This window comes from Bubalus kerabau, chromosome 8, assembly GCF_029407905.1.
Source record: "Bubalus kerabau isolate K-KA32 ecotype Philippines breed swamp buffalo chromosome 8, PCC_UOA_SB_1v2, whole genome shotgun sequence".
NCBI classification, from domain to species: domain Eukaryota; kingdom Metazoa; phylum Chordata; class Mammalia; order Artiodactyla; family Bovidae; genus Bubalus; species Bubalus kerabau.
In genome coordinates this window covers 101,547,422-101,575,032 of record NC_073631.1, presented here as the reverse complement: position 1 = coordinate 101,575,032, position 27,611 = coordinate 101,547,422, and the positions used below count along the sequence as shown (strand labels likewise).

Below are 27,611 nucleotides of genomic sequence, written 5' to 3'. Positions count from 1 at the left end.
ACCCTGTTTAACCAATACGTTGGGCACGTCATGAGAAATGCTGGGCTAGATGAGTTACAAGCTGGAATCAAGATAGGCAGGAGAAACATCAACAACCTCAGACATGGGGATGATACCACTCTAACAGCATAAAGTGAAGAGGATTAAAGAGCCTCTTAATGAGAGTGAAGAGTTGAGTGAAAGAGTTGGCTTAAGACTAAATATTAAAAAAATTAAGATCATGGCCCAATTACTGCATGGCAAATAGAAGGGGAAAACGTGGAAGTAGTGACAAATTTCCTCTTCCTGGGCTCCAAAATCAATTCGGATGGTGATTGCAGCCATGAAATCAGAAGATGATTGCTTCTTGGCAGGAAAGCGATGACAAACCCAGACTGTGTGTTGAAAACCAGAGACATTGCTCTGCTGACAAAGGTCCGTATAGTCAAGGCTGTGGTCTTCCTAGTGGTCACTACAGTTGTGAGAGCTGGACCACAAAGAAAGCAGAACACCAAAGCATTGATGCCTTTGGACTGTGGTGCTGGAGAAGGCTCCTGAAAGTCCCTTGGACAGCAAGGACCTCAAACCAGTCAGTCTTAAGGGTGATCAGCCCTGAATACTCAGCTGAAGCTCCAGTATTTTGGCCATCTGATGTGCACAGATGACTGATTGGAAAAGTCCCTGATGTTGGAAAGATTGAGGGCAGAAGGAGAAGGGGACAACAGAGGATGAGATGGTTGGATGGCATCACCAATGCAATGAACATGAACTTGGGCAAACTTTCGGGAGATGGTGAGGGACAGGGAGGCCTGGCCTGCTGCAGTCCATGGCATCGCAAAGAGTTGGACAAGACTGAGTGAATGAACGACAACAACAATCAAACTCCACCTGTAGTACATTAACTGTGTTTGTTTTCTGAAGTTGAAAGGCCAATTGAATGAAAATAATTTAAAGTATAAGTGTTTCTTTGATTTGACTTTCCCAATAAGTGTGTGAAATAACTGAGTTGGATGGTTGTTATTTTTTTAATACTTAATACTTTCTGATTATAAACATGAATTTTTTACTTTAGAAAATGTGAAAATTATGTAAGAGAATAACAAAAATGAAATTCACTGGTTACCACCTAGGAAAAAATCTTATATATATGTTTTTCTAGATAGACTTTACTTTGAAAGTGAGGTGAAAGTGTTAGTCTCTGAGTTATGTTCAACTCCTCGCGACCCCATGGACTGTAGACCACCAGACTCCTGTGTCAGAACACAGGAGTGGGTTGCCATCCCCCTCTCCAGGGGATCTTCCTGACCCATGAATTGGACCCACATCTTCTGCAGTTCCTGCATTGGCTGGCAAATTCTTTACCACTGAGCCACCTGGGAAGCCCTTATCAGACCCTGCTTAAATACTAATGGGTCCAGTCTGGTCCTGAGAGTCCCTGGGACTTGTTTGCAGATCTCCATATTGGCTGGTACCCATCTTCCCAGCTCAATGCGAAAAATATGGCTGGAGAGACATACTTGGGACATGAGGACCACTTCTTGTTCACCTACTTCCTGTGACAAGCTTCCTTCCTTTTCCATATCCTGCCTCAGCATCCTCCCCTTCCATTACTCCTCATCCTCTCTCCCCGTAAGAAAAGGAAAATTCACTACATAATGACATAATCATAGAGTAGACAGAGTTAACACACCTGTAGTGTATACATTGGACTGGATGCTGCATGCTCAGTCGTGTCTGACTCTTTGCAACCCCATGGACTGTAGTCCTCCATGGAATTTTCCAGGCAAGAATACTGAAGTGAGTTGCCGTTTCCTCCTCTGGGCAATCTTCCCGACCCAAGGATCAAACATGAGTCTCCTGCCTTGGTAGGCAGACTCTTTACCACTGAGCCACCTAGTTGATGGCTGCTGCTGCTGCTGCTGCTGCTAAGTCGCTTCAGTCGTGTCCAACTCTTCGAGACCCCATGGACTGCAGCCCACCAGGCCCCTCTGTCCATGGGATTCTCCAGGCAAGAGTACTGGAGTGGGTTGCCATTGCCTAGTGTGGCTTTATTCCCAGCAATCCAAAATCAATGAAAAAATATTAAGATGGAATCATTGTATTGGTTAGAATTGTGAAATTGAAGAATCTAAGATGTGAAAAGTTCTCATTATTTGAGATATAAATGTGAAAAATAAAATCAGAAAAAACTAGGAAGTTGCTTTTTTAAAATATTTCTCCATATCCACATTTTAATTCACCTCTGGTTAAAATCAAATGAAACAAAAAATGTCATATAACTTGCTAATAGGAATATAATCTTTTTATCCTATACCTAAGATTTTAAATTAAGGAAATCATAATCACATGAAGGAAAAAATTTTTAATTTTTAAAAGCGCTCAAAACAATCTCATAGATTATGAATGTATAATAGCAAGAATGTAAAAATATGGATGGGAAGTGTGATACCATACTCTGTAACTTACAAGCTTCATGAGGTAAAAACAGACCCACAAGCTCTCTAGCAGAGTGCCAGGGAAACCACAGATACAGAAACAGTAGGCTCATTCCTCCTTCCACGGATGCCCCAGACTGTGGCCAAGAATGACAGGGCCTAGGGGGCTCCCCTAGGAACCACTGGCTCCTCCGATATTTTCCACCTGGAGCCCTGGGTAAAAATTACTGGGGGAAATAAGCTTGTTGATATTTTGATTGATATCAGAGCTAACTTCTCTGTGTTAAGCCTAAACTGGCCACACCTCCTCAGTGTTAATGACTGCCTCCTTCAGTTCAGTTCAGTTGCTCAGTCATGTCCGACTCTTTGCAACCCCATGAACCACAGCACACCAGGCCTCCCTGTCCATCACCAACTCCCGGAGTCCACCCAAACCCATGTCCATTGAGTCAGTGATGCCATCCAGCCATCTCATCCTCTGTCGTCCCCTTCTCCTCCTGCCCTCAATCTTTCCCAGCATCAGGGTCTTTTCAAATGAGTCAGCTCTTCATATCAGGTGGCCAAAGTATTGGAGTTTCAGCTTCAACATCAGTCCTTCCAATGAACACCCAGGACTGATATCCTTTAGAATGGACTGGTTGTATCTCCTTGCAGTCCAAGGGACTCTCAAGAGTCTTCTCCAACACCACACTTCAAAAGCATCAATTCTTCGGCACTCAGTCTTCTTCACAGTCCAAATCTCACATCCATACATGATCACTGGAAAAACCATAGCCTTGACTAGACAGACCTTTGTTGACAAAGTAATGTGTCTGCTTTTTAATATGCTGCCTAGGTTGGTCATAACTTTCCTTCCAAGGAATAAGCGTCTTTTCATTTCATGGCTGCAGTCACCATCTGCAGTGATTTTGGAGCCCAGAAAAATAAAGTCAGCCATTGTTTCCACTGTTTTCCCATCTATTTGCCATGAAGTGATGGGACCGGATGTGGTGGCTGCAAAAGCACAGCACCGCCCGAGAGGAGCTACCCCATGTCCAAGGTCAGGGGCAATGGCCAAGAGGAGCTACCCCACATCCAAGGTAAGGAGCAAGCGGCTGCACTTTGCTGGAGCAGCCGTGAAGAGATATCCCACATCCAAGGTAAGAGAAGCCCAAGTAAGACTGTCTCCTAAACCTCTCCAAAAGCCCTTTTGGAAACCACAGGAATGTCAGATGAGAGAGACTTATCTGAAGCAGTTTCCTGTACATGCCAGAGCGTCCAGTACGTCTGCTGGGACGAGAGACCTTTTGAGTAAACTAAATGCAAGAGGAACTTTTTCCCAAGAAAGGATAGACATGAAGGTGCTGCCAGGATAATCTTACTTGCTTCAAGCAGCATTACTATAGCTAGGAAATGCTGAGTGCCTGAAATTACCTGAAGAGATCCTGCAGAAGGTAAGATGGGATGTTTGGGCAGATGGGAACCCACAAAAAGAAAAGTTAGCAACACCCTGCATAGGCAGAACTCCATCCAAGGTCTAACATTCTGAACTTAAAACAATAGACCTTAAGGGAACATGTCAAAGAGGGAATCCAGCCAGTAATATGTGCCTTCATGTATATAACCTCATCTGTCCTTGCCAGTCACCACACAGCACTCCCATATTACCAGTCCAAAAGCCGGAGACCCAAGAATATCACTTTATACAGGACCTGAGAGCAATAAATCAGGTAGCTGAGGACATTCATCTGGTGGCACCCAACCCCTATACCTTACTTTCTTTGGAGATTTCTACTGGCTTACAGTTTGGGGCCTACATAGCTTCCCTGGTGGCTCCGATTGTAGAATCCACCTGCAAGGGAGGAGACCTGGGTTCCATCCCTAGGTCAGAAAGATCCCCTGGAGAAGTGAGTGGCTACGCACTCCAGTATTCTTGCCTGGAGAATCCCATGGAAGAGGAGCCTGGCGGGCTACAGTCCATGGGGTCACAAAGAGACCTTTTATTGCACATCCTAAAGTCCTGAATCACAGGGATTTTTTGCTTTTGAATAAGATGACCCAGAGACCAAATTGAAACAGCAGTTCTGCTGGATTGTGCCTCCCCAGAGATTCAAGAATGCTTCTCCCAGTTTTAGGGAAGCCCTAGCCAAAGATCTAAAGGACCTACAGTTATATGAGGGAGCCTTTCTTCAATACGTAGATGACATTTTGATTGCCAGTGAAACCGAAGATCTCCCAGAGCCTTTGAAACCTGGTTCTTCCACTTATAACCTGAGTAGCCCTGATCAAGTGCCTTGGCCTCCCCATTCCTGCATTTCATCTTCTGAGAAATGTAAGCATATCTCCCTCTAAGGGGCAGTTGCAGGATTCAGTGAATCACACATACAAAAAGCACCCAAATAGTGCTGGCACATAGTAAACTCTCAATACCTGTTGGTTATTATTATTCTTTATTATTTTCAGTCATCGTATCCTCAAGTTTAGTGGAGTCCCCGTGATCAGATCTAAGAAGCAGAAAAAAAATGTAAGTGGCTTATCTAAGTCTAATCTCCCTGTTGTAATCTATTCCTTTGGTTGAACAAACCAGTCCAGATACAGCAACTGCCTAACCCCTGGACTTCAGCAGGGCAGGCTCGGTGTGATTTCAGACAAGCTTGGCTACAACAGGACACTGGTGGAGAGAATTACACTTCAGTAAGATGAAGAAGGAGAATGTGCATCAGGAGATTCAGCTTCAATATTCTGCATAGAAGGGATACTCCTCCAGACTTTTCAGCCTGCAGAGAAAACAGTCGTAAAGAATATGCCAATGTTAAACTCTGGGTTAAACGGCATTCTTCCTCATGGATCCTATGAGCTTTGTGCCCTCTCAGCCTCTCCCCTTCCCCCAAGATTTTATAAGAACCCAAGTCTTCCTCCACCTTCCATCAAACAGATCTGAAGGGTGTACTAGGAGGGAGGGTGGGGGGACAGTGACCAGGATACCAGAAAGCTTCATGCTGCTGCTGCTAAGTCTCTTCAGTCGTGTCCGACTCTGTGCGACCCCATAGATGACAGCCCACCAGGCTTCCCCCGTCCCTGGGATTCTCCAGGCAAGAACCCTGGAGTGGGTTGCCATTTCCTTCTCCAATGCAGGAAAGTGAAAAGTGAAAGTGCAGTCGCTCAGTGGTGTCCGACTCTTAGCGACCCCATGGACTGCAGCCCACCAGGCTCCTCTGTCCATGGGGTTTTCCAAGCAAAAGTGTACTGGAGTGGGGTGCCATTGCCTTCTCCGAGAAAGCTTCATAATGGTAGCTAATAATAACCCTGGAAGGAACAACAATAGAATAACTTGGGCTTGTTATGATCATTGAATGAGTTAATGATACATGCACTGGGCTTAGGGTGCCTGGCACATTCTAAGCTAACACTCAAGAGATGTTAGCTGTATTTAATCCTATCATTCCAATTTTGTAAATAAAGAAACCAGCCTGGGAAATTTAACCAAGGTCACAAGTCTAATAACATTAAGTGTTAGAGCTGGGATTTGAACTGGGTGGATTCATTCCTTTTCCTATTTAAAAGGAATAGGAAAAGGAGTTCGTCAAGGCTGTATATTGTCACCCTGCTTATTTAACTTCTATGCAGAGTACATCACGAGAAACACTGGACTGGAAGAAACACAAGCTGGAATCAAGATTGCAGGGAGAAATATCAATAACCTCAGATATGCAGATGATACCACCCTTATGGCAGAAAGTGAAGAGGAACTAAAAAGCCTCTTGATGAAAGTGAAAGTGGAGAGTGAAAAAGTTGGCTTAAAGCTCAACATGCAGAAAACGAAGATCATGGCATCCGGTCCCATCACTTCATGGCAAATAGATGGGGAAACAGTGAAAACAGTGTCAGACTTTATTTTTGGGGGCTCCAAAATCACTGCAGATGGTGACTGCAGCCACGAAATTAAAAGACACTTACTCCTTGGAAGGAAAGTTATGACCAACCTAGATAGCATATTCAAAAGCAGAGACATTACTTTGCCAACAAAGGTCCATCTAGTCAAGGCTATGGTTTTTCCTGTGGTCATGTATGGATGTGAGAGTTGGACTGTGAAGAAGGCTGAGCGCCAAAGAATTGATGCTTTTGAAGTGTGGTGTTGGAGAAGACTCTTGAGAGTCCCTTGGACTGCAAGGAGATCCAACCAGTCCATTCTGAAGGAGATCAGCCCTGGGTGTTCTTTGGAAGGAATGATGCTAAAGCTGAAACTCCAGTACTTTGGCCACCTCATGCGAAGAGCTGTCTCATTGGAAAAGACTCTGATGCTGGGAGGGATTGGGGGCAGGAGGAGAAGGGGATGACTGAGGATGAGATGGCTGGATGGCATCACTGACTCGATGGACGTGAGTTTGGGTGAACTCCGGGAGTTGGTGATGGACAGGGAGGCCTGGCGTGCTTCGATTCATGGGGTCGCAAAGAGTCAGACATGACTGAGTGACTGATCTGATCTGATCTGATCTGGATTCATTCCTGAGTCCTACCCTTCTAATGCCTCCGGGGGAGAAGCAGTTTCCTCTCCAGGAAGGTATTAATTTACTTTTAAAATTTTATTTTATTTAGTTGTTCTGGTCTTAGTTGCAACACATAGGATCTTCAAACTTCATTTTGGGATGTGGCATCTTTAATTGTAGCATGTGGGATTAACTAATAGTTGCCCAACCATGGATAGAACCCAGGCTTTCTGCATTGGCAACATGGAGTCCTAGCCACTGAACTACCAGGGAAGTCCCTCATTTTACTTTTTTTTGGCTGTTTTTACTTTTTTTTTTTTTTAATTGGAGGATGATTGCTTTACAATGTTGTGTTGGTTTCTGCCATACAACAAGGTGAATCAGTCATAAGTGTACATATATCCCCTTCCTCTTGAGCCTCCCTCCCACCTCCCTCATTTTACTTTCGACACTCCTTTTCATTCCAAGTAGCTGCTGCTTGTTGTTCTCCAACAAAAGTAAGGGCTTCCCAGGTGGCACAGCGGTAAAAAACCCACCGGCCAATGCAGGAGACTCAAGAGACTCGGGTCCAATGCTTGGGTCAAGAAGATCCCCTGGAGTAGGAAACGGCGACCCACTCCAGTATTCTTGCCTGGAGAATTCCATGGACAAAGGAGCCTGGCAGGCTACAGTCCATGGGGTTGCAAAGAGTCAGACACGACTGAGTGACTAACACTTTCACTTTTCACACACTTAGAACTTTACTGGGTATTGTAAACATTTCCCAAGGCAAACTCCTGATTTCTTTCCCCCAAATGGCAATTCCATCCTGTGTGTGATTCAGGCAACACCAGAACCAAAGATCTGGAGCCTCCTTTGAATCCTAATGGCTCAGATCCGATTGGCTCTGCTTTCCCAATGTATTTAGAATAAGATGGTTCTCTCTACTTACCATTATCCAGGTCCAGCCACTGTCGTCTTTTCCCCTGGGTTATCACAACAGTCTCCTTGTAGTCTCTCAATTCAGAAGCCAGACTGGGGCTTTTAAAGCACAAGCCCCATCATGCCACTCTTCAGCTCAGAATCCTCAACTGGCTTCTCAGCACCCTCAGAGTCCGAACCAAAGGCCCTCCTCACAGTGTCTACCTGGCTCTGCTTGTTCTGAGCCCCTAACACTGCTGACCTCGCCTCTTCTCCCTCTGCCGCTCACTCACTCTGCTGCAGCCCCACTCGCCCTCTTACTTAAGTGCTCTAAACACAATTCCACCTCAGGGCCCTTGCACATGCCGTCCTCACTGCCTAGAATGCTCTTCCCCAGGTATCCACACGGCTCATCCCTCACTTCCTTCAGGTTTCTGCTCAACTGTCACCGATCAGCAAAGCTTCCTCTGACTCCCCCTATTGTAAGGGATCACTCCCCCACCACCCTCCACTCCCTATTCCCTTACTACCCTACTTGATTTTTCTGCATAGCCTTTATTGCAGTCTGATATATATATATATGTGTGTGTGTGTGTATATATATATGTATATATATGTATGTATGTATATATACATATATATAAAGAGAGAGTTTCTTTCTGTATTCTCTCAATAGAAAATAGAGAAGTTAGATAGAATAGGGAATGGAATGGAGTAGAGAAGGTAGACAATGCCTTCCTACAATTCACTTTCTTTGTCAGTTGTAGGATTCACACTTACTTAATATATTCATTTATGAGTTTGTTTCTGTACTCCCTTACTAGAATGTAAGACTGTGAAGGCAGGAACTTTGTCTAGATGATATCCCTAGCACTAGAGAGTGCCTGGCACATAGTAGATGCTCAATAAATACTTAGTGGATGAAAGGGTGAATGACTGCCTCTGCCTTCTACCTATTGACATGTTCTCTCTTAAGATTCCACTTCGACATCCAGGAGTTCCAACAATATGCAGCAGTTAAGGATATGTCTACCCCGGTGCCTCAGATAGTAAAGAATCTGCCTGCAATGCAGGAGACCCAGGTTTAGTCCCAGGGTCAGAAAGATCCCCAGGAAGAGGGCATGGCAACCCACTCCAGTATTCTTGCCTGGAGGATCCCCATGGGCAGAGGAGCCTGGTGGGCTGCAGCCTGTGGGGTCGCAAAGGGTCAGACGCAACTGAGTGACTGAGCACACACGCCCGCTCTTTTCTCCTAATGAGACTAGGTATTCCAGTTTTGATTTTCAACACGGCCAGAAAATGGCATTTGAAATAAAAGTAGTTCCAGTTATCTTTCAATCCTTCTAGCTAAACTTCTACCAGTTTAGACAGACTCCTGAGGGCAATCCTCTTAATTAACTCAGCCCGGCGCCACTCACGAGTTAAAGGTGTAGTATCGCCAGTTTCTGTCGAGGCTGAGTAGGGTTGCCATCTCCTCGTCGCTCAGTTTAAAGTCAAAGACCTGGAAAAGTGAGAGTTCCAGAACATCATCAGCAAGCCAGTGCAATTTGAGATCTCCAGCCACACTAGCAGGGAGCAAGCTCACATCCACAGCAGTAACTAGCCAAGGGAGTTTGTCCCATTATGTCCACCAGACACAAATGGCTCTAAATTGGGTGCTACACAGAGACTGCCGTGTTTCTGAGGTTTTGTATTCCAAAGCCTGTAAGCCTCCTTGCCTTACAGGCTCTGAACTGCACAGTGCGCATGCCCCCGATGGACACGTGGATTTCTCCAGAAGGGCAGGTCTTCTAATACAATGTATACCTCTCCTGCTGCTGGGAGGCAGAGGCTTAGGCAGGACAGTCTGCTGTTGTGTGTGGCCCACAACATAACTGCTTAGGGACAGCCAAGACCTTCTCGGTCAGTGGTGAGAGGTACAGCTGTGCTCAGACCTGACAGGACATCAGCGGCTGCTCCCCCAGCCCACCCTTGCTCATGGGTCATTCATCTCAGCCCTGAGGTCAGCTCCCTGGCCTGTGAGATGGCAAGGTGGTGGGAAGGTGGTGGAAGCCCACAGAAAACACAGGGACAGCATGAGAGACCTGGTGACGGAGTCTCTCCCATCCCCTCCTCCACTGAGAAAACCAGTTTGCTCCTTGGAAGAAAAGCTATGACCAACATAGCATATTAAAAAGCAGAGACATTACTTTTCTGACAAAGGTCCATCTAGTCAAAGCTGTGGTTTTTCCAGTAGTCATGTATGGATGTGAGAGTTGGACTATAAACACAGCTGAGCACCGAAGAACTGATGCTTTTGATCTGTGGTGTTGGAGAGGACTCTTGAGAGTCTCTTGGACTGCAAGAAAATCAAACCAGTCAATCCTAAAGGAAATCAGTCCTGAATATTTACTGGAAGGACTGATGCTGAAGCTGAAACTCCAATACTTTGGCCACCTGATGCAAAGAACTGACCCTTTTGAAAAGACCCTGATGCTGGGAAAGATTGAAGGCAAGAGGAAAAGGGGACGACAGAGGATGAGACGGTTGGATGGCATCCACTGACTTGATGGACAGGAATCTGAGCAAGCTCCGGGAGTTGGTGAAGGACAGGGAAGCCTGGTGTGCTGCAGTCCACGGGGTTGCAAAGAGTCGGACACGACTGAGCCACTGAACTGAACTGAACCAGCCAGAACCTTACCTGAAAGTTCTCGGCGATGCGTGCAAGCGTCACAGACTTGGGAATTACAATCACGTGCCTCTGGATGTGGAACCGGATCAGAACCTGTGCAGAAGGGGACTTCTCGTTTACACTCAACTGCAACGACCACACCCTCTACTTTTTCAGAAAATGAAACATCTCTGCCATTCACTGTGTCTTTATTAAGTTACAATAGCTAATATACACTGAGCACTTTATAGCTATCAGATAACTTCTCAGTCCTCTGCTCAATTCTCTCCCTTAATCCTCACAACAACCCTATATTCTTCCTTTTTTAAAGATAAAGTGACCTGGGATAGTGTTTGGGATCGTGAGGCTGATAAGTAGTGGAGCTGGGATCTGAACCCAAGTGTTTTGGCTGAAAAGCCATGTTCTTGTTCTTGGTCCTCCAGTCTCAACAGAACTTGTTAGAGGCCATCCCTATTTCAGTGATAACCATGCTATTTCCTGGAGGTCCAAACAAACAGACTTTCAAGGAAAGGCCTTAGAGGGCTTCCTCTCTTGTTCCCTTTCCTTTCAAGGAGTAAAATGGGTGCTTTCCCAACGGTCCAGTGGTTAAGAATCCTCCTTGCCATGCCAGGAATACTGGTTCGATCCCTCATCTGGGAAGATCCCACATGCCTCAGAGCAACTAAGCCCATGCACCACAACTACTGAAGCCTGCAGCAAGAGAAGCCACTGCAGTGAGAAACCCACGCATGGCAACAAAGAGTGGCCCCCACTCACCCCAACTAGAGAAATCCCTCTCGCACCAATGAAGACCCAGCACAGCCAAAAAAATAAAATAAATACAGGAGTTAAATGAAGACAATGTTAAGAATAACACAAGACCAGTTTGTGGCAGGTAAAGAAACTACACATTATACCTGGGCTGTGGATTTTTTGTGCTTTGCAGCAATCTCATTAATCTTGGGATCCTCCAGTAGAGAAGGGTCCTCTGGTTTAGCCCTAGGGAGAGAAAGATGGTTGGTGTGCATAATCACCATGGCTACCATATATAGATGAATATTACTCCGGTGATGGGCCCAAGGCTGATCTCAGTCTTCCTCATGGGGTAGATAAGGCAAAAGGATTTGAAAGCTTCATGTCTTACCCATGGGTCCATCCATGGGTTCTGAAGCCTCAGGAATTTTTGCAAAGGCTGGTCCAGTGCTGGGTGGCTAAACTGGAGTATTCCCAAAGGGTTGCCGTTGTTTTTTTTTTTTTTTTTCCTTTAAGTTCCCATATTTTCCCCACTGTTTGAGTATGCCAGGCTCATTGCCTTACATGCATTTTTCTTTCTGATGGCTTTCTTAAAAGAATGTCGAGAGAAAGATCAGATGCCTCACCCAGATCTATTTGGACAGCCCAGCGGGCTGTAAGCCGTGACTGATGCCCTTGGACTGACAGTACTGGATCAATTTCTCCTGCGTGAGGTATGGGTGACACTCAATCTGTAAAAGCAAGCAATTCTCATCACCGGGAAAATCCACCTGCTCTTTGAGCTGCTCATAGGGAATTCTACACAGAGAAAAAGGTCTATCAGCAAAGGCCAAATCCTGCCCCCTGCTAGGCTGGCTAAACCAGACCCCAAAACCCTTCTCCCATGACCCACAAAGTATGTGATGCCTGACCTTCAAGATGAGACTTAGTGCAAATCATTGAACTTGCCTCCAGACATCTAAGAAATAATAGAGCAGAATCCTTACCCTTTACTAAACAATTTACCTGGTTAATCACTGGTTTGTATTTCAATCCAGGTTTGTTCAAGAGTCTCTCGATTTGAAAGTGGTTGAAGTTGGAGATCCCAATGTTTTTCACCAGCCCCTCGTCCACCAGCTCCTCCATGGCCTGTCATAGAAAGGGACAACTTTGGCCGCTGCTAGAGGGACCCTAGTTTGGCTTAGTCCTCTCTGGGACAGGAATATGTGTGTGGATTAGCAGAACTAATAAAAAGAATTTGACTTCTAACATAAACCCACAGAGATAAGAGAACAGACTCTGCATGATTACAAAAGGCCATGAAATTGTTGTACCTAGTTTTATGTCCCTGGATATGTTCCAGTGTCTCCTGGTTTATAGTCCGTGGGAACTTGAATAGAATCTGTATCCTGCTGTTGTGTGAAAATTGTATAAATCTTAATTACATCGAATTGGTTGATAGTGCTTTTCAGGTCTACTATAGCCTTCTACTTTTCTGTCTATTCATTCTATTAATTTTTGAGAGCTTGTTATTGACATTCCAACTAAAAATCTTAATTTATCTACTAAAAAGATAATTGTAATATGTAGTGGAACTATATGTAACCTTGTTCTGTATTTTCCAACTCTCCTGTAAATGTGTTATCATACGTCCATAATTTAAAAAATAAGAAAGAAGGGGAAAAAAGGAATTTTCCATCCAGCCCATGAGTAGAGAGGAAAGTAGGAGCAAAGCCTCTGAGGTGAGGACAAGCATGAGGTGCTCGGGGGACAGTCGAGCCAGTGGTTCTCAAACGTGGCTGCAATTCGGAATCACCTGACAGCTTTAAAACATACTGATGCCTAGAGGGAAAACCGCTAGACCATACAGGTATGACCAAATCAAATCCCTTATGATTATAAGTGGAAGTGAGAAATAGATTTAAGGGCCTAGATCTGATAGATAGAGTGCCTGATGAGCTATGGAATGAGGTTCGTGACATTGTACAGGAGACAGGGACCAAGACCATCCCCATGGAAAAGAAATGCAAAAAAGCAAAATGGCTGTCTGGGGAGGCCTTACAAATAGCTGTGAAAAGAAGAGAAGCGAAAAGCAAAGGAGCAAAGGAAACATATAAGCATCTGAATGCAGAGTTCCAAAGAATAGCAAGAAGAGATAAGAAAGCCTTCCTCAGCTATCAATGCAAAGAAATAGAGGAAAACAACAGAATGGGAAAGACTAGAGATCTCTTCAAGAAAATTAGAGATACCAAGGCAACATTTCATGCAAAGATGGGCTCGATAAAGGACAGAAATGGTATGGACCTAACAGAAGCAGAAGATATTAAGAAGAGGTGGCAAGAATATGCAGAAGAACTGTAAAAAAGATCTTCATGACCCAGATAATCACGATGGTGTAATCACTGACCTAGAGCCAGACATCCTGGAATGTGAAGTCAAGTGGGCCTTAGAAAGCATCACTGCGAACAAAGCTAGTGGAGGTGATAGAATTCCAGTTGAGCTATTTCAAATCCTGAAAGATGATGCTATGAAAGTGCTGCATTCAATATGCCAGCAAATTTGGAAAACTCAACAGTGGCCACAGGACTGGACAAGGTCAGTTTTCATTCCAATCCCAAAGAAAGGCAATGCCAAAGAATGCTCAAACTACAGCACAATTGCACTCATCTCACATGCTAGTAAAGTAATGCTCAAAATTCTCCAAGCCAGGCTTCAGCAATATGTGAACCGTGAACTTCCTGATGTTCAAGCTGGTTTTAGAAAAGGCAGAGGAACCAGAGATCAAATTGCCAACATCCGCTGGATCATGGAAAAAGCAAGAGAGTTCCAGAAAAACATCTATTTCTGCTTTATTGACTATGCCAAAGCCTTTGACTGTGTGGATCACAATAAACTGTGGAAAATTCTGAAAGAGATGGGAATACCAGACCACCTGACCTGCCTCCTGAGAAATCTATATGCAGGTCAGGAAGCAACAGTTAGAACTGAACATGGAACAACAGACTGGTTCCAAATAGGAAAAGGAGTACGTCAAGGCTATATATTGTCACCCTGCTTATTTAACTTATATGCAAAGTACATCATGAGAAACGCTGGACTGGAAGAAACACAAGCTGGAATCAAGATTGCTGGGAGAAGTATCAATAACCTCAGATATGCAGATGACACCACCCTTATGGCAGAAAGTGAAGAGGAACTCAAAAGCCTCTTGATGAAAGTGAAAGTGGAGAGTGAAAAAGTTGGCTTAAAGCTCAGCATTCAGAAAACGAAGATCATGGCATCTGGTCCCATCACTTGATGGGAAATAGATGGGGAAACAGTGGAAACAGTGTCAGACTTTATTTTGGGGGGTTCCAAAATCACTGAAGATGGTGACTGCAGCCATGAAATTAAAAGACACTTACTCTTTGGAAGGAAAGTTATGACCAACCTAGATAGCATATTCAAAAGCAGAGACATTACTTTGCCAACAAGGGTTCGTCTAGTCGGGGCTATGGTTTTTCCAGTGGTCATGTATGGATGTGAGAGTTGGACTGTGAAGAAGGCTGAGCGCTGAAGAATTGATGCTTTTGAACTGTGGTGTTGGAGGAGACTCTTGAGAGTCCCTTGGACTGCAAGGAGATCCAACCAGTCCATTCTAAAGGAGATCAGCCCTGGCTGTTCTTTGGAAGGAATGATGCTGAAGCTGAAACTCCAGTACTTTGGCCACCTGATGCGAAGAGTTGACTCATTGGAAAAGACTCTGATGCTGGGAGGGATTGGGGGCAGGAGGAGAAGGGCATGACAGAGGATGAGATGGCTGGATGGCATCACTGACTCGATGGACGTGAGTCTGGGTGAACTCCAGGAGTTGGTGATGGACGGGGGGCCTGGCGTGCTGTGATTCATGGGGTTGCAAGGAGTCGGACATGACTGAGCGACTGAACTGAACTGAATTGATGCCTAGAGACTTCTCTGGTGGTCCAATGGTTGAGAATCCGCCTCCCAGTGCAGGGAGCATGGGTTGGACCCCTGGTCCGCGAAGATATCACATGCTGCATGTGGAGCAACTAAGCCTGTGGACCACAACTACTGAGCCCGTGCACCTAGAGCCCGTGTCCCACGAGAGAAGCCGCAGCAGCGAGAAGCTGGTGCACTGCAACTAGAGAGTAGCCCGTGCTCTCCACAACTAGGGGAAGCCCAAGGGCAACTATGAAGGCCCAGGGCAGCCAAAAATAAATAGTTAAAAAAAAAAAAAAAATATATATATATATATATATATATATATATACTGATGCCCAGATTCTACCCTTAGAGTTTCTTACCAAAGTTATGTAGCATGTGGCCTCAGCACTGGGATCGTTCAAACTCCCCAGGTGATTTTAATGCATAGAGAGAACCACTAGGGTAGTTGATGTAGTCTTTAAATTGGACAAATAAAATTTAGAACCGCTGAGATTGCAAAGTCCCCACACCGCCTGAGTTGGGCCATGAACCAGTGTTGCTGTTTCTGTGTACCGTGGAGCAGGTACAGGTGGGTGCATGATACATCTTGACATTGTTTCACTCTTTGTCTCCCATCTGCTTCAGGGTGTTCAAGAAGGTTTCTGTTGAACTGGTTATGGGTCCACATAAACGTTGATTGCTTCAGTCCTGCCTTTTCTTTCTAGATTCTTTGAACTTGATCATCAAAATCTTTCATTTAGTAATCATTCTCAAATCCATTCTAAGGATACAGCAATGTGAAAATCAGGGTACTTTTTGCAGAGAACAATGATATAGTTGTCACAATGAAAACTATTAAGTATTCATTAAGAATGAGGGCAACATCATTTAAAAGTGGACATTTAATTTCCAAATACATGGAGTTTTAAAAGTACCTTTGATACTACTTTCTCATTTAAATGATTTCTTCCCTGCACTCGCCCTCTGTGTTCTTTCTGTCTTCTAACCTTATTGAGGCTTTCAATGGATAAGTCAAAGAGCTCTCTCCTGGTAAATGTCACACTGCACTTGAAAATATGTGGGTTATATTCATATATCTTGATTTCTAACATAAATCCACAGTGATGAAGAGAACAGACTCTGTATGATTTCAATACATTTATACCACAAAACGTTTGCAACTTGTTTTATATCCCTGGATATGTTCCAGTGTCTCCCAATTGATAGTCTATGAGAACTTGAATTTGTATCATATTGTTGTGTGAAAATTCTGTAAATCTTAATTATGTTGAATTGGTTCATGGTACTTTTCAGGTCTACTATTTCCTTCTACTTTTCTGTCTATTCATTCTATTAATTTTTGAGAGTTTGATATTGAAACTCCAACTAAAAATCTCAATTTATCTACTTAAAAACATCATAACATTTAGTGGAACTATATGTAACTTTGTCTTGTGTTTTCCAAGTCTCATGTAAATCTGTTCTCATAATTTCATAACTTAAAAAATTAAAAAAGAAATAGAAAATAAGAATAAGGTCAAAACTTTTGTGGAAACAACACTAGAGGTGTCTCAGACTCCATATCTCACAAAGAATAATCCCTAAGATATTTCAGAGGTCTTGTTTTACCAAGGTAATGTATATGACAGAGCCCTCTTGCCAAATTTAATGCAAAAGCTTAGTCTATTGAAATCTCAGGCTCTGTGGTAGGTCTTATCATAACTTCCATTCTCAGGAATAAAACATTCACTGAGTTGAGTCCATGCACATAAAACATTCAATTCAGTTCAGTCGCTCAGTCATGTCCAACTCTTTGCAACCCAATGAACTGTAGCACACCAGGCTTCCCTGTCCATAACCAACTCCCGAGCTTGCTCAAACTTATGTACATCAAGTTCGTGATGCCATCCAACCATCTCATCCTCTGTTGTCCCCTTCTCCTCCTGCCTTCAATCTTTCCCAGCATCAGGGTCTTTTCTAATGAGTCAGTTCTTTGCAATAGGTGGCCAAAGTATTGGAGCATCAGCTTCAGCATCAGTCCTTCTAATGAATATTCAGGATTGATTTCCCACCATTAGATGGTTCATTAAATCTTCATCCTGAAATATTTCTCTCACAGGAGGTTGTTTGTGGTAGGAAAATAAACATGTTGACTTTTTAAAAAACTAGCTAAGTACCAGAATTCATCTTTCTCTTTATGGCTGCTCTTTTGGCACTTGCAGAAAGAAAGTAGTATATTTTCTTGAAAATTCAGGCTTCATAAATTTGTTTTATTGAGTATATCAAACAAGTGTTTAAGATTATGTAGTTGGATAAAGACTTGTGTGGTTGTTAGGTTAAACAGAATACGTAAATCTAAGAAAAACAGCATTTTTAAACTTGAAGTTTGAACCCACCTTCATGTATGTGGGCTCAACCAGCTTTTGGCTTGTACAGCAGTGATGTTCTGTCACATTTACTATGTGTTTATATTTAATTATATGCTCAAGATAGCAGAACGTTTGACAGAATGATGCCTTCATAAGATTTTCCCAAGAGAACTTGATTTATATATATATATATATATATATACACACACACACACACACACACACACACATATACATATATACACACACATATATCCCTGGAGGAGGGCATGGCAACCCACTTCAGTATCCTTGCCTGGAGAATCTCATGGACAGAGGAGCCTGGTGGGCTGCAGACCATAGGGTCGAAAAGAGTCGGACACAACTGAAGCAACTCTGTGTGTGTGTGTGTGTGTGTGTGTGCGTATATGCTCTTACTCATGAGATATTGCCAATTGCTTATTATTTAGAATGGCTTTTAATCACATAATCACTGCTCTTTTATTATTGCTAACTTCTAAATGTCTTTCTGTTGTTTTTTGATGAATTTATTTTTATTTTTGGTCGCACTGGGTCTTCATTGCTGCATGAGGGCTTGCTCCAGTTGTGGTGAGCAGGGGCTGCTCTTTTTTGCAGAGCACGGGCTCTAGGGCACATGGCCTTCAGTAGTTGCTGCAGAGTACAGTCTAGAGTACAGTCTCAGTAGTTGCGGTGCACCAGCTTAGGTCCTCCCAGGCATGGGGGATCTTCCTAGATCAGGGATGAAATCCATGTCCCCTGCATTGGCAGGCAGATTCTTTACCACTGAGTCACCCAGGAAGCTTTATATTATTAGTATCTATTGGAAGATCTTTTTTTTAAGAAGCAGAAGAAACTGAGGTTTGGAGGAGTTAAATAACCTGCACTAAATTTGAAAAACTCAGCAGTGGCCACAGGACTGGAAAAGGTCAGTTTTCATTCCAATCCCAAAGAAAGGCAATGCCAAAGAATGCTCAAACTACCACACAATTGCACTCATCTCACACGCTAGTAAAGTAATGCTCAAAATTCTCCAAGCCAGGCTTCAGCAATACATGAACCGTGAACTTCCAGATGTTCAAGCTGGTTTTAGAAAAGGCAGAGGAACCAGAGATCAAATTGCCAACATCCGCCGGATCATCAACAAAGCAAGGGAGTTTCAGAAAAACATCTATTTCTGCTTTATTGACTATGCCAAAGCCTTTGACTGTGTGGATCACAATAAACTGTGGAAAATTCTGAAAGAGATGGGAATACCAGACCACCTGACCTGCCTCCTGAGAAACCTATATGCAGGTCAGGAAGCAACAGTTAGACCTGGACATGGAACAACAGACTGGTTCCAAATAGGAAAAGGAGTACATCAAGGCTGTATATTGTCACCCTGCTTATTTAATTTCTATGCAGAGTACATCATGAGAAACGGTGGGCTGGAAGAAGCACAAGCTGGAATCAAGATTGCTGGGAAAAATATCAATAACCTCAGATATGCAGATGATACCACCCTTATGGCAGAAAGTGAAGAGGAACTAAAAAGCCTCTTGATGAAAGTGAAAGAAGAGGAGAGTGAAAAAGTTGGCTTAAAGCTCAACATTCAGAAAACTAAGCTCATGGCATCTGGTCCCATCACTTCATGGCAAATAGATAGGGAAACAGTGTCAGACTTTATTTTTGGGGGCTCCAAAATCATTGAAGATGGTGATTGCAGCCATGAAATTAAAAGATGCTTACTCCTTGGAAGGAAAGTTATGACCAACCTAGATAGCATATTCAAAAGCAGAGACATTACTTTGCCAACAAAGGTTCGTCTAGTCAAGGCTATGGTTTTTCCAGTGGTCATGTATGGATGTGAGAGTTGGACTGTGAAGAAAGCTGAGCCCCGAAGAATGGATGCTTTTCAACTGTGGTGTTGGAGAAGACTCTTGAGAGTCCCTTGGACTGCAAGGAGATCCAACCAGTCCATCCTAAAGGAAATCAGTCCTGGGTATTAATTGGAAGGACTGATGCTGAAGCTGAAACTCCAATACTTTGGCCACCTCATGTGAAGAGTTGACTCATTGGAAAAGACTGTGATGCTGGGAAAGATTGGGGGCAGGAGGAGAAGGGCATGACAGAGGATGAGATGGCTAGATGGCATCACCGACTTGATGGACATGAGTTTGAGTGAACTCCAGGAGTTGGTGATGGACAGGGAGGCCTGGCATGCTGCGATTCATGGGGTCGCAAAGAGTTGGACATGACTGAGCGACTGAACTGAACTGAACTGACTGAAGTTATTTTAATCAATACCTGCAATCCCAGGGCAACACTGTTTCAAACCCTGGTTTAAGAATAAACTGGGTATCCTCTGAAGTCAGGCATGTTGTATTCCCAGTCTCCTTTGAGGATTCGGTCTTAGTTTTCAAAAATATAAGAAGCGTCAGGTGTACCCCAAAAGTCTAAGGTGATTAGGAAGGAGTTCAAAGAATTAGAAAATGATGATGAGGTAAAACCTCATTGAGCACCTGGGCTCCCTCACACTAGTGTAGACCCTTGTAGATGACTGAAGGCAAGTTTTCACTCCCAGCCCACTGAGAACAAGAGGGAACCTACCTCCCAAGTGTCCAAGAATGTTGCTTTACTGATGATGGTATTGCCTTTATCGTCTTTGGGAACAAGGTCCTCCCCAGGCTGTAAATGCGAAACAAGAAGCTTAGCGCAGTGTGCATCTCAACACTTGATTCTGTCAAGTGAGGTTTCAGGATCCTGACTCATCCTAAACACCCACATCTGCATACCACTTTTTTTCCAAGCTCCACAGTATAAATTTCAAGAAGCTGAGTTGAAATAAAATCTCTAGATCAATCTGCTAGAGTATAAAACGTAAGTTCTTATGTTTTAGAAATTACTGGGCTTTTTTTTTTGGCCATGCCACACAGCTTCTGAGATCTTAGTTTCCTAATCAGGGATTGAACCCATGCCCTTGGCAGTGAAAGCATGGAGTCCTGACCATTGGACCCTCAGGGAATTCCCAGAAATTGCTGGATTGATTTTAAAATCTATCATAAACTCATTCCAGAAGCCACCATTAGCCCCGTGGACATGGACTTCTCGCAAGCAGTTGGGGACAAAGTTCAATTTCATGAGGTGAGAGAGCTGGGAATTCATGTCCCTCGGGCTCTCTGGCAGGAGCAGAGTCCTAGTTCCTCACTGAGCAATGGCTACCTTTCAGCACGATCATACTTGGGCTCTTCTCCAAAATGGCATTCCCAGTGCATCAGTTAAGGAGAGGATTGAGCCCTGAAACAGCATTATGTAAGAGCTGTCCTGGGAGGAGAGCCCTTGGCATGGAATCAGGACCAAAGCAGAGTGGCAGTTGCAGCTTGCCTGGGCTGCTAGAAATCATGGTTTTCTCAAACGTAACAGAGAAAGCCAAGGTGTGGGGTCACCTCCACATTGGTCCATGGACTTGGACTCCTTTTCAGACCAGTGTCTTTCTGCTCCACCGTCTCATCCTGAAAACTTTCCTGTGGAGTCCTGAAGTGCAAGGCCTCTTGCTTCAGCTCCCCTTGGTCCCCAGCCTCCAGCCCCCAACCCTCCCCTCCCCACTCCTGACACAGCTGCTATCTTCCAACACGTGCCCAGGAACCAGAGATTGGGACGGGGAGGAACTTCAACCTGTAAAGCCTGTGGAAAGTGAATGAGGTAGAGGTCCAGATAGTCCAGTCTCAGATCCTTAAGGGTCTTCTGACAGGATTCCCTCACTAGATGTTTCTCCATGAAGGTGGGCCACAACTGCAGAGAGCAGAGCAGGGAGAAATCAGCAATGGACAGAGAAGGGGCTACCTTTCCCTGCTTTCCCTGCTTTTTGACCCTCAGCTTGCGCTAACCCCAGGGGCAGGCCATTTACAGCACAGGTAGTTAAGATGTATCATCCAGGGATGCAAGGTCACCAGGTCGCTCTGGAAGTCACTGACATCTCTTAAGTGTCAAGGGCAAGTTATCTTTTTGACTCACCTGATATTCTATGTATTTGTTACATCAGGTACCATATTTGGGCACAGACTCAGTGTTTGTTTACATGCACCATTCTCTTCCTCAGCAGTAGGGTTTTTGAAGTCGTGGATTGTGGCCAGCATTTAAGTTCCTAAGCCTTTGGAAACAGGTGGTCCTCTACTGCTCTCCTATGTCTCCAAGCCCATGGGCCACCAATGATAACTCTACAAGGAATTTATCCAGATGCAACCAGTGGGGTCTATTTGTCCCACTAGATACATGCACTTTCCAAGTACCTGTAACTAGTCCCTTTTAGTAAATTGGGTATAATGCATATTCAGTGATTCTCAACCCTCTCTCACCCCACCCCTCCCTCTTTTTATAACATTCTGTAACTTGCCTTTTACTAGCCTGAACTGAAGTGAAATTCATATATGACAATAAGTATGTCCCACCATTTTCCAAAGTACCTGCCAGCTGAGAACCTCTGGGCTACAACCACTGAGACCACAGTGCTGAAAAGTGGAGCTTCAGGATCCAATTGTAGCCTTAGCTCTCGGCTGCCAGGGGGAAGATGGAGTCCACCAATAGGGAACAGGGATGCTCAAGACACCACCCTGGCTCCATGGAGACTACTCCTCTAGGGGGGAACCCACTCGAGAAGGGTGGGTAGCACCAGCATCCGTGCACCGACACTGGATGATAATGTGGATGTTTGTGTCCAGGGATGTTATAAAGACAGTGATGAAGACAGCTGGGGAAAATGACCTGAATTGTTCTTGTTGTTCAGTCACTCAGTCATGTCCAACTCTTTGTGACCCCATGGACTACAGAATGCCAGGCTTCCCTGTCCTTCACTGTCTCCCTGAGTTTGCTCCATTGAGTCAGGGATGCCATTCAACCATCTCATCCTCTGTAACCCTTTCTCCTCCTGCCCTCAATCTTTCCCAGCATTAGGGTCTTTTCCAATGGGTCAGATCTTTGCATCATGGCCAAAGTATTGGAGCTTCAGCTTCAGCCTCAGTCCTTCCAACGAATATTCAGGGTTGAATTCCTTTAGCATCGAATAGTTCGATCTCCTTGCTGTCCAAGGGACACTAAAAAGTCTTCTCCAGCACCACAATTTAAAGCATCAATTCTTCAGTCCTCAACCTTCTTTATAGTCCAACTGTCACATCCGTACATGACTACTGAAAAAACCACAGCTTTAATTATATGAACCTTTGTTGGCAAAGTGATATCTCTGCTTTTTAATATTCTGCCTAGGTTTGTCATAGCTTTCCTTCCAAAGAGCAAGTGTCTTTTAATTTCATGGCTGCAGTCACTGTCCATAGTGATTTTGGAGCTCAAGAAAATAAAGTCTGCCACTGTTTCCATTTTTTTCTTCATCTACTTGTCATGAAGTGATGGGACTAGATGCCATGATCTTTGTTTTTTGAATGTTGAGTTTTAAGCAAGCTTTTTCACTCTCCTCTTTCACTTTCATCAAGAGGCTTTTTAGTTTCTCTTCTCTTTCTGCCATTAGGGCTGTATCATCTGCATATCTGAGGCTGTTGATATTTCTCTTGGCAATCTTGATTCCAGCTTGTGATTCATCCAGTCTGGCATTTCACATGATGTACTCTGCATATAAGTTAAACAAGCAGGGTGACAATATACAACCTTATCATACTCCTCTCCCAATTTTGAAACAGTCCTTTGTTCTATGTCTGGTTTTAACTGTTGCTTCTTGACCTGCATACAGTTTTCTCTGGAGACAGGTAAGGTGGTCTGGCATTCCCATCTCTTTAATAATTTTCCACTGTTTGTTGTGGTCCACACAGTCAAAGGCTTTAGTGTAGTCAATAAAGCAGAAGTATATATATATATTGGAATCCCCTTGCTTTTTCTATGACCCAACAGTTGTTGGCAATTTGATCTCTGGTTCCTCTGCCTTTTCTAAATCTAGCTTGCACATCTAGAAGTTCTCAGGTCACATATTGTTGAAGACCAGCTTGAAGGATTTTGAGCACTGTCCTGCTAGCATGTGAAATGAGCACAATTATATGGTAGCTTGAGCAATCTTTGGCATTGCCTTTCTTTGCGATTGCAATGAAAACTGACCTTTGCCAGTTTTGTGGCCACTGCTGAGTTTTCCAATTGTGTTGGCATATTTAATGCAGCACTTTAACAGTATCATCTTCTAGGATTTGAAATAGCTAAGCTGCAATTCCATCACCCCCACTAGCTTGTTTGTAGTAATGCTTCATAAGTTCCACTTGACTTTGCATTCCAGGATGCCTGCCTGGCTCTAGGTGAGTGATCACACCATCATGGTTATCTGGGTTATTAAAATCATTTTTGTATAGTTCTTCTGTGTATTCTTGCCATTTCTTCTTAATTGCTTCTGCTTCTGTTAGTTCCTTGCCATTTATGTCCTTTACTGTGCCCATCTTTGCTTGAAATGTTCCCTTGGTATCTCCTCCTTTTTGAAGGTCTCCAGTAACCCTGCCTACAAAGGTTCATCTAGTCAAAGCTGTGGTTTTTCCAGTGGTCATGTATGGATGTGAGACTTGGACTGTGAAGAAAGCTGAGTGCCTAAGAATTTATGCTTTTGAACTGTGGTGTTGGAGAAGACTCTTGAGAGTCTCTTGGGCTGCAAGGAGATCCAACCAGTCCATCCTAAAGGATATCAGTCCTGAATATTCATTGGAAGGACTGATACTGAAGCTGAAACTTTGGCCACCTGATGCGAAGAACTGACTCCTTGGAAAAGACCCTGATGCTAGGAAAGATTGAAGGAGGGAGGAGAAGGGGATGACAGAGGATGAGATGGTTGGATGGCATCACTGACTCAATAGACAGAAGTCTGAGCAAGCTCCGGGAGTTGGTGAAGGACAGGGAAGCCTGGCGTGCTGTAGTCCCTGGGGTCGCAAAGAGTTGGACACAACTAAGCTAAGCTGAGCTGAGTAGCCCTACCATAGAGCATGTAAACTCCAGGACTCGGTTGCCCCAGGCCAAACAACTAATAGGAAGGGAGCACAGTCCACCCACAGCAGACAACTGGATTAAAGATTAACTGAGCATGTCCCTGCCCACCTGAACAAGACCCAGTTTTCCCCACAGCCAGTCCCTCCCATAAGGAAGCTTGCCTCTTAACGTCATCCCTCAGAGGGCAGACAGAAGCAAGAACTATAATCCCAAAGCCTCCAGAATGAAAACCACAATCACAGAAAGCTAACCAAAATGATCACATGGATCACAGCCTTGTGTAACAAAGCCATGCTGTGCAGGGCCACCCAAGATGGATGAATCATAGTGGAGAGTTCTGAGCCAACAGGGATATGCCATATAGTGAGATGAATTATATGTATTTGTGCTAGGGTCACTGAGAATCTAGATAGTAAATGTGATCCACTAGAGCAGGGAATGGCAAACCACTTCAGTATTCTTGCCTCCAGAACCCCTTGAACAGTACAGAAAGACAGAATTCTGGGTGCTGACTAGATCCAACACTTCTGCCTGCTTTGAAGTGTAGTCTTCCCACCAGGTGAGCCCTGGGTACCTTGCTCACTATGAAGAGTTCTTCCCGCTTCACAGCCTTCTCTTGGATCTTCTCTTGGATGGCTTCGCCCACCTCATGCTCATTCTCGTAGGCATATGCACAGTCCAAGTGGCGATATCCTATGTCAATGGCCCCCTTCACAGCCTCTCTGACTTCTCCGAGGCCAGACTGGAAGGAAAAAGAAAAAACCATCTCCCCAGACCACCTTCAACAGGCTGTCTTACTCAGTCCAGCTTCTCCAAACCAAGATTTCCCTGAGATCCCTTTTTCTAGAGGATACCTGGGAAGAAAGCATGCTTTGGAAAACTTTTCAAAAGAGAAGGAAGAAAAGTGAATTAACTTTATGATTATAGCATCATGTCCCATCCTAGCTCAAGCCTATTCCCTTCTGATTCAGGTTCATGCACCAGCCCAGAAGTGTCTCCAGGTATACAGAAGTGAAGTGAAGTGAAGTCACTCAGTCATGTCTGACTCTCTGCGACCCAATGGACTGTAGCCTACCAGGCTCCTCCATCCATGGGAATTTTCCAGGCAAGAGTACTTGAGTGGGTTGCCATTTCCTTCTCCAGGGGATCTTCCCAACCCAGGGATCAAACCCACATCTCCCGCATTGCAGTCAGACCCTTTACCATCTGAGCCACCAGGGAAGTCAAGGTATGTAGAAGAGACTGAAAACTCTTTCTAATGACCAGGCTACACACTGGATTTTGAAATAAACTAAAGGAATTTTCAGAGAGAAAGTAGTTATTACCTCATAAATTCAGGCTCATCTCATGCTAGGTGTGTGACCTGAGAAGATTGCTTAATTTCTCTAACCCTTGTCTGCAAAATGGGAATAATGACAACAGAATATGCCTCGTGAAGCTATTGCTGCTTCCCAGGTGAAGCTAATAGTAAAGAATCCGCTTGCCAATGCAGGGAATGTAAGAGATGAGAGTTCGATTCCTGGATCAAGAAGGTCCCCTGGAGAAGGGCATGGCAACCCACTCCAGTGTTCTTGCCTGGAGAACCCCATGGACAAAGGAGCCTGGTGGGCTACAGTCCATAGGGTCACAAAGAGTTGGACAAGACTGAAGTGATTTAGCACGCACTCGCACGAATGTGCATGAGGTGACTGTGGTAAGTGCCATAGTGAGTGTCAAATTTGAAGTACAGCACCAGGCATACACCTAAGAGTCAGTGGATAAAAGACATTATATAATTATTGTTTCAGAAAAGGAGAAATAGAAAACCTTGTAAAAATAGAATGTCTCCCCTCACTCGAAGGCAGAAAGTTTTTCTTTCTTCGAAGAAAGGAGAGAAGGAAAGAGAGAGAGGGAGGGGGGAAGGAAGGGAGGAAGAAAAAAGAGAAAAGGAAGGAAGGAAGGGCATTAAAAATACCACATTCTGTCTAATCTAGCCAAGCCAAACAATGAAAGAAAAAGAAACATTTACTACTGATCTACCTATCCTTTCTTCTGGTGGGCTACAGTCCATGGGATCACAAAGAGTCAGACACGACTGAGCGACTAACACTTTGACTTAAACTGCTTAAAACTTGATACTTGCTAGGAAAGCTCTCACCACTGCTGGAAAAAGTCAGTCTTGGAGCATTACCACTGAATCAGCCCTGAGAAAGCAACCTCAGTCCTGCCTCCAGCGCCCAATATTTACTTCCCCAAAACCCTTGCCTCTGGGCTTTCCCTCAGGACAGGAGGAAATGCCCAAAGGCCCTCAAGGGAAGAAGGTGTCCAAATATTTGCACACTTACTTTCCAGGTGCCCAGGCCCAAGATGGGCACCTTAGCCTTGGTACTCAGCTCCACAAAGGAGGCCATGGTGCATGCAGAAACAGCCCCGAGGGAGCAAGTTAGATGTCTTCTGCCCCACTGAAATGTGCTGACTGCAGAGGAAGCACCCTGCCCTGGCACGAGCAGGAAAGTCCTTTCAGCCTTTTGTAAGATTCAAGTTAATGAGCACCAAACACTGTTACCTCGAGAGAGTTCTCCCTGATAAAAAAAAAATGCATGAATTATTTTATGAGTGAAATTTTATCAACAAATTAAAATACATGCACATGGAAAATTAAAATGTGCATCTATTTTAATTGTTCCTATCTTATTACTCGACTGTTGTAAATTTTTTTTTTCCCCTCAGAGCATGGAAACTATCGAAGTATAAGAATATGTTTGTCTGTTAACCACCTGGACAGGATCCTTGTATGCTAATATTCATCATATATTAGTGATTCTTGTCACTTTCTTAAAAAACAAACTTTGTGATTGAGAAAAAATGCTATGTACTCAAGTCCTAAGAGGCCCTAAACTTTTAGGCTTCTTTTCCCTTAAGACAATGTTCATGTGAGATTCTTTTTTTTTTTTTTAATTTCAATATTTTTATTCACATGAAAAAATTGGAAATAATGTAAGTGTGCTATATAGAAAACTGATCAAGAAATTAATTTGGGTGAGCAAAATTGTTAAAGTAATTTCTTATTAAGAAAAAATGATTTATACTCATTTTAGTAAAACTGAAAAATATAGATTATAAACAAGGAAATATTAATCACCTATATTCTCACCACTCATGATAACATTACAAGAGTACTGTTTCCTCCAGACTTTCATATATGTGTAAATGTGTGTTCACGTGTGTGTATACA

At 43.9% G+C, this 27,611-nt stretch overlaps 2 protein-coding genes across 3 annotated transcripts in view; one reads left to right on the top strand and one right to left on the bottom strand.

Moving 5' to 3' along the window:
• Positions 1-27,611, top strand: part of LOC129659523 (aldo-keto reductase family 1 member B1) — a 185,869-nt gene that overhangs the window by 53,635 nt on the left and 104,623 nt on the right. The window lies entirely within an intron of this gene.
• On the bottom strand, positions 4,954-26,787 carry AKR1B10 (aldo-keto reductase family 1 member B10). Its single transcript, XM_055590968.1, is given in 11 exon segments — positions 4,954-5,170; positions 9,199-9,281; positions 10,461-10,544; positions 11,348-11,429; positions 11,810-11,854; positions 11,856-11,914; positions 12,189-12,311; positions 20,045-20,122; positions 21,110-21,226; positions 24,972-25,139; positions 26,722-26,787. Coding segments are annotated over 11 exon segments (948 nt in total). The 3' UTR covers positions 4,954-5,127.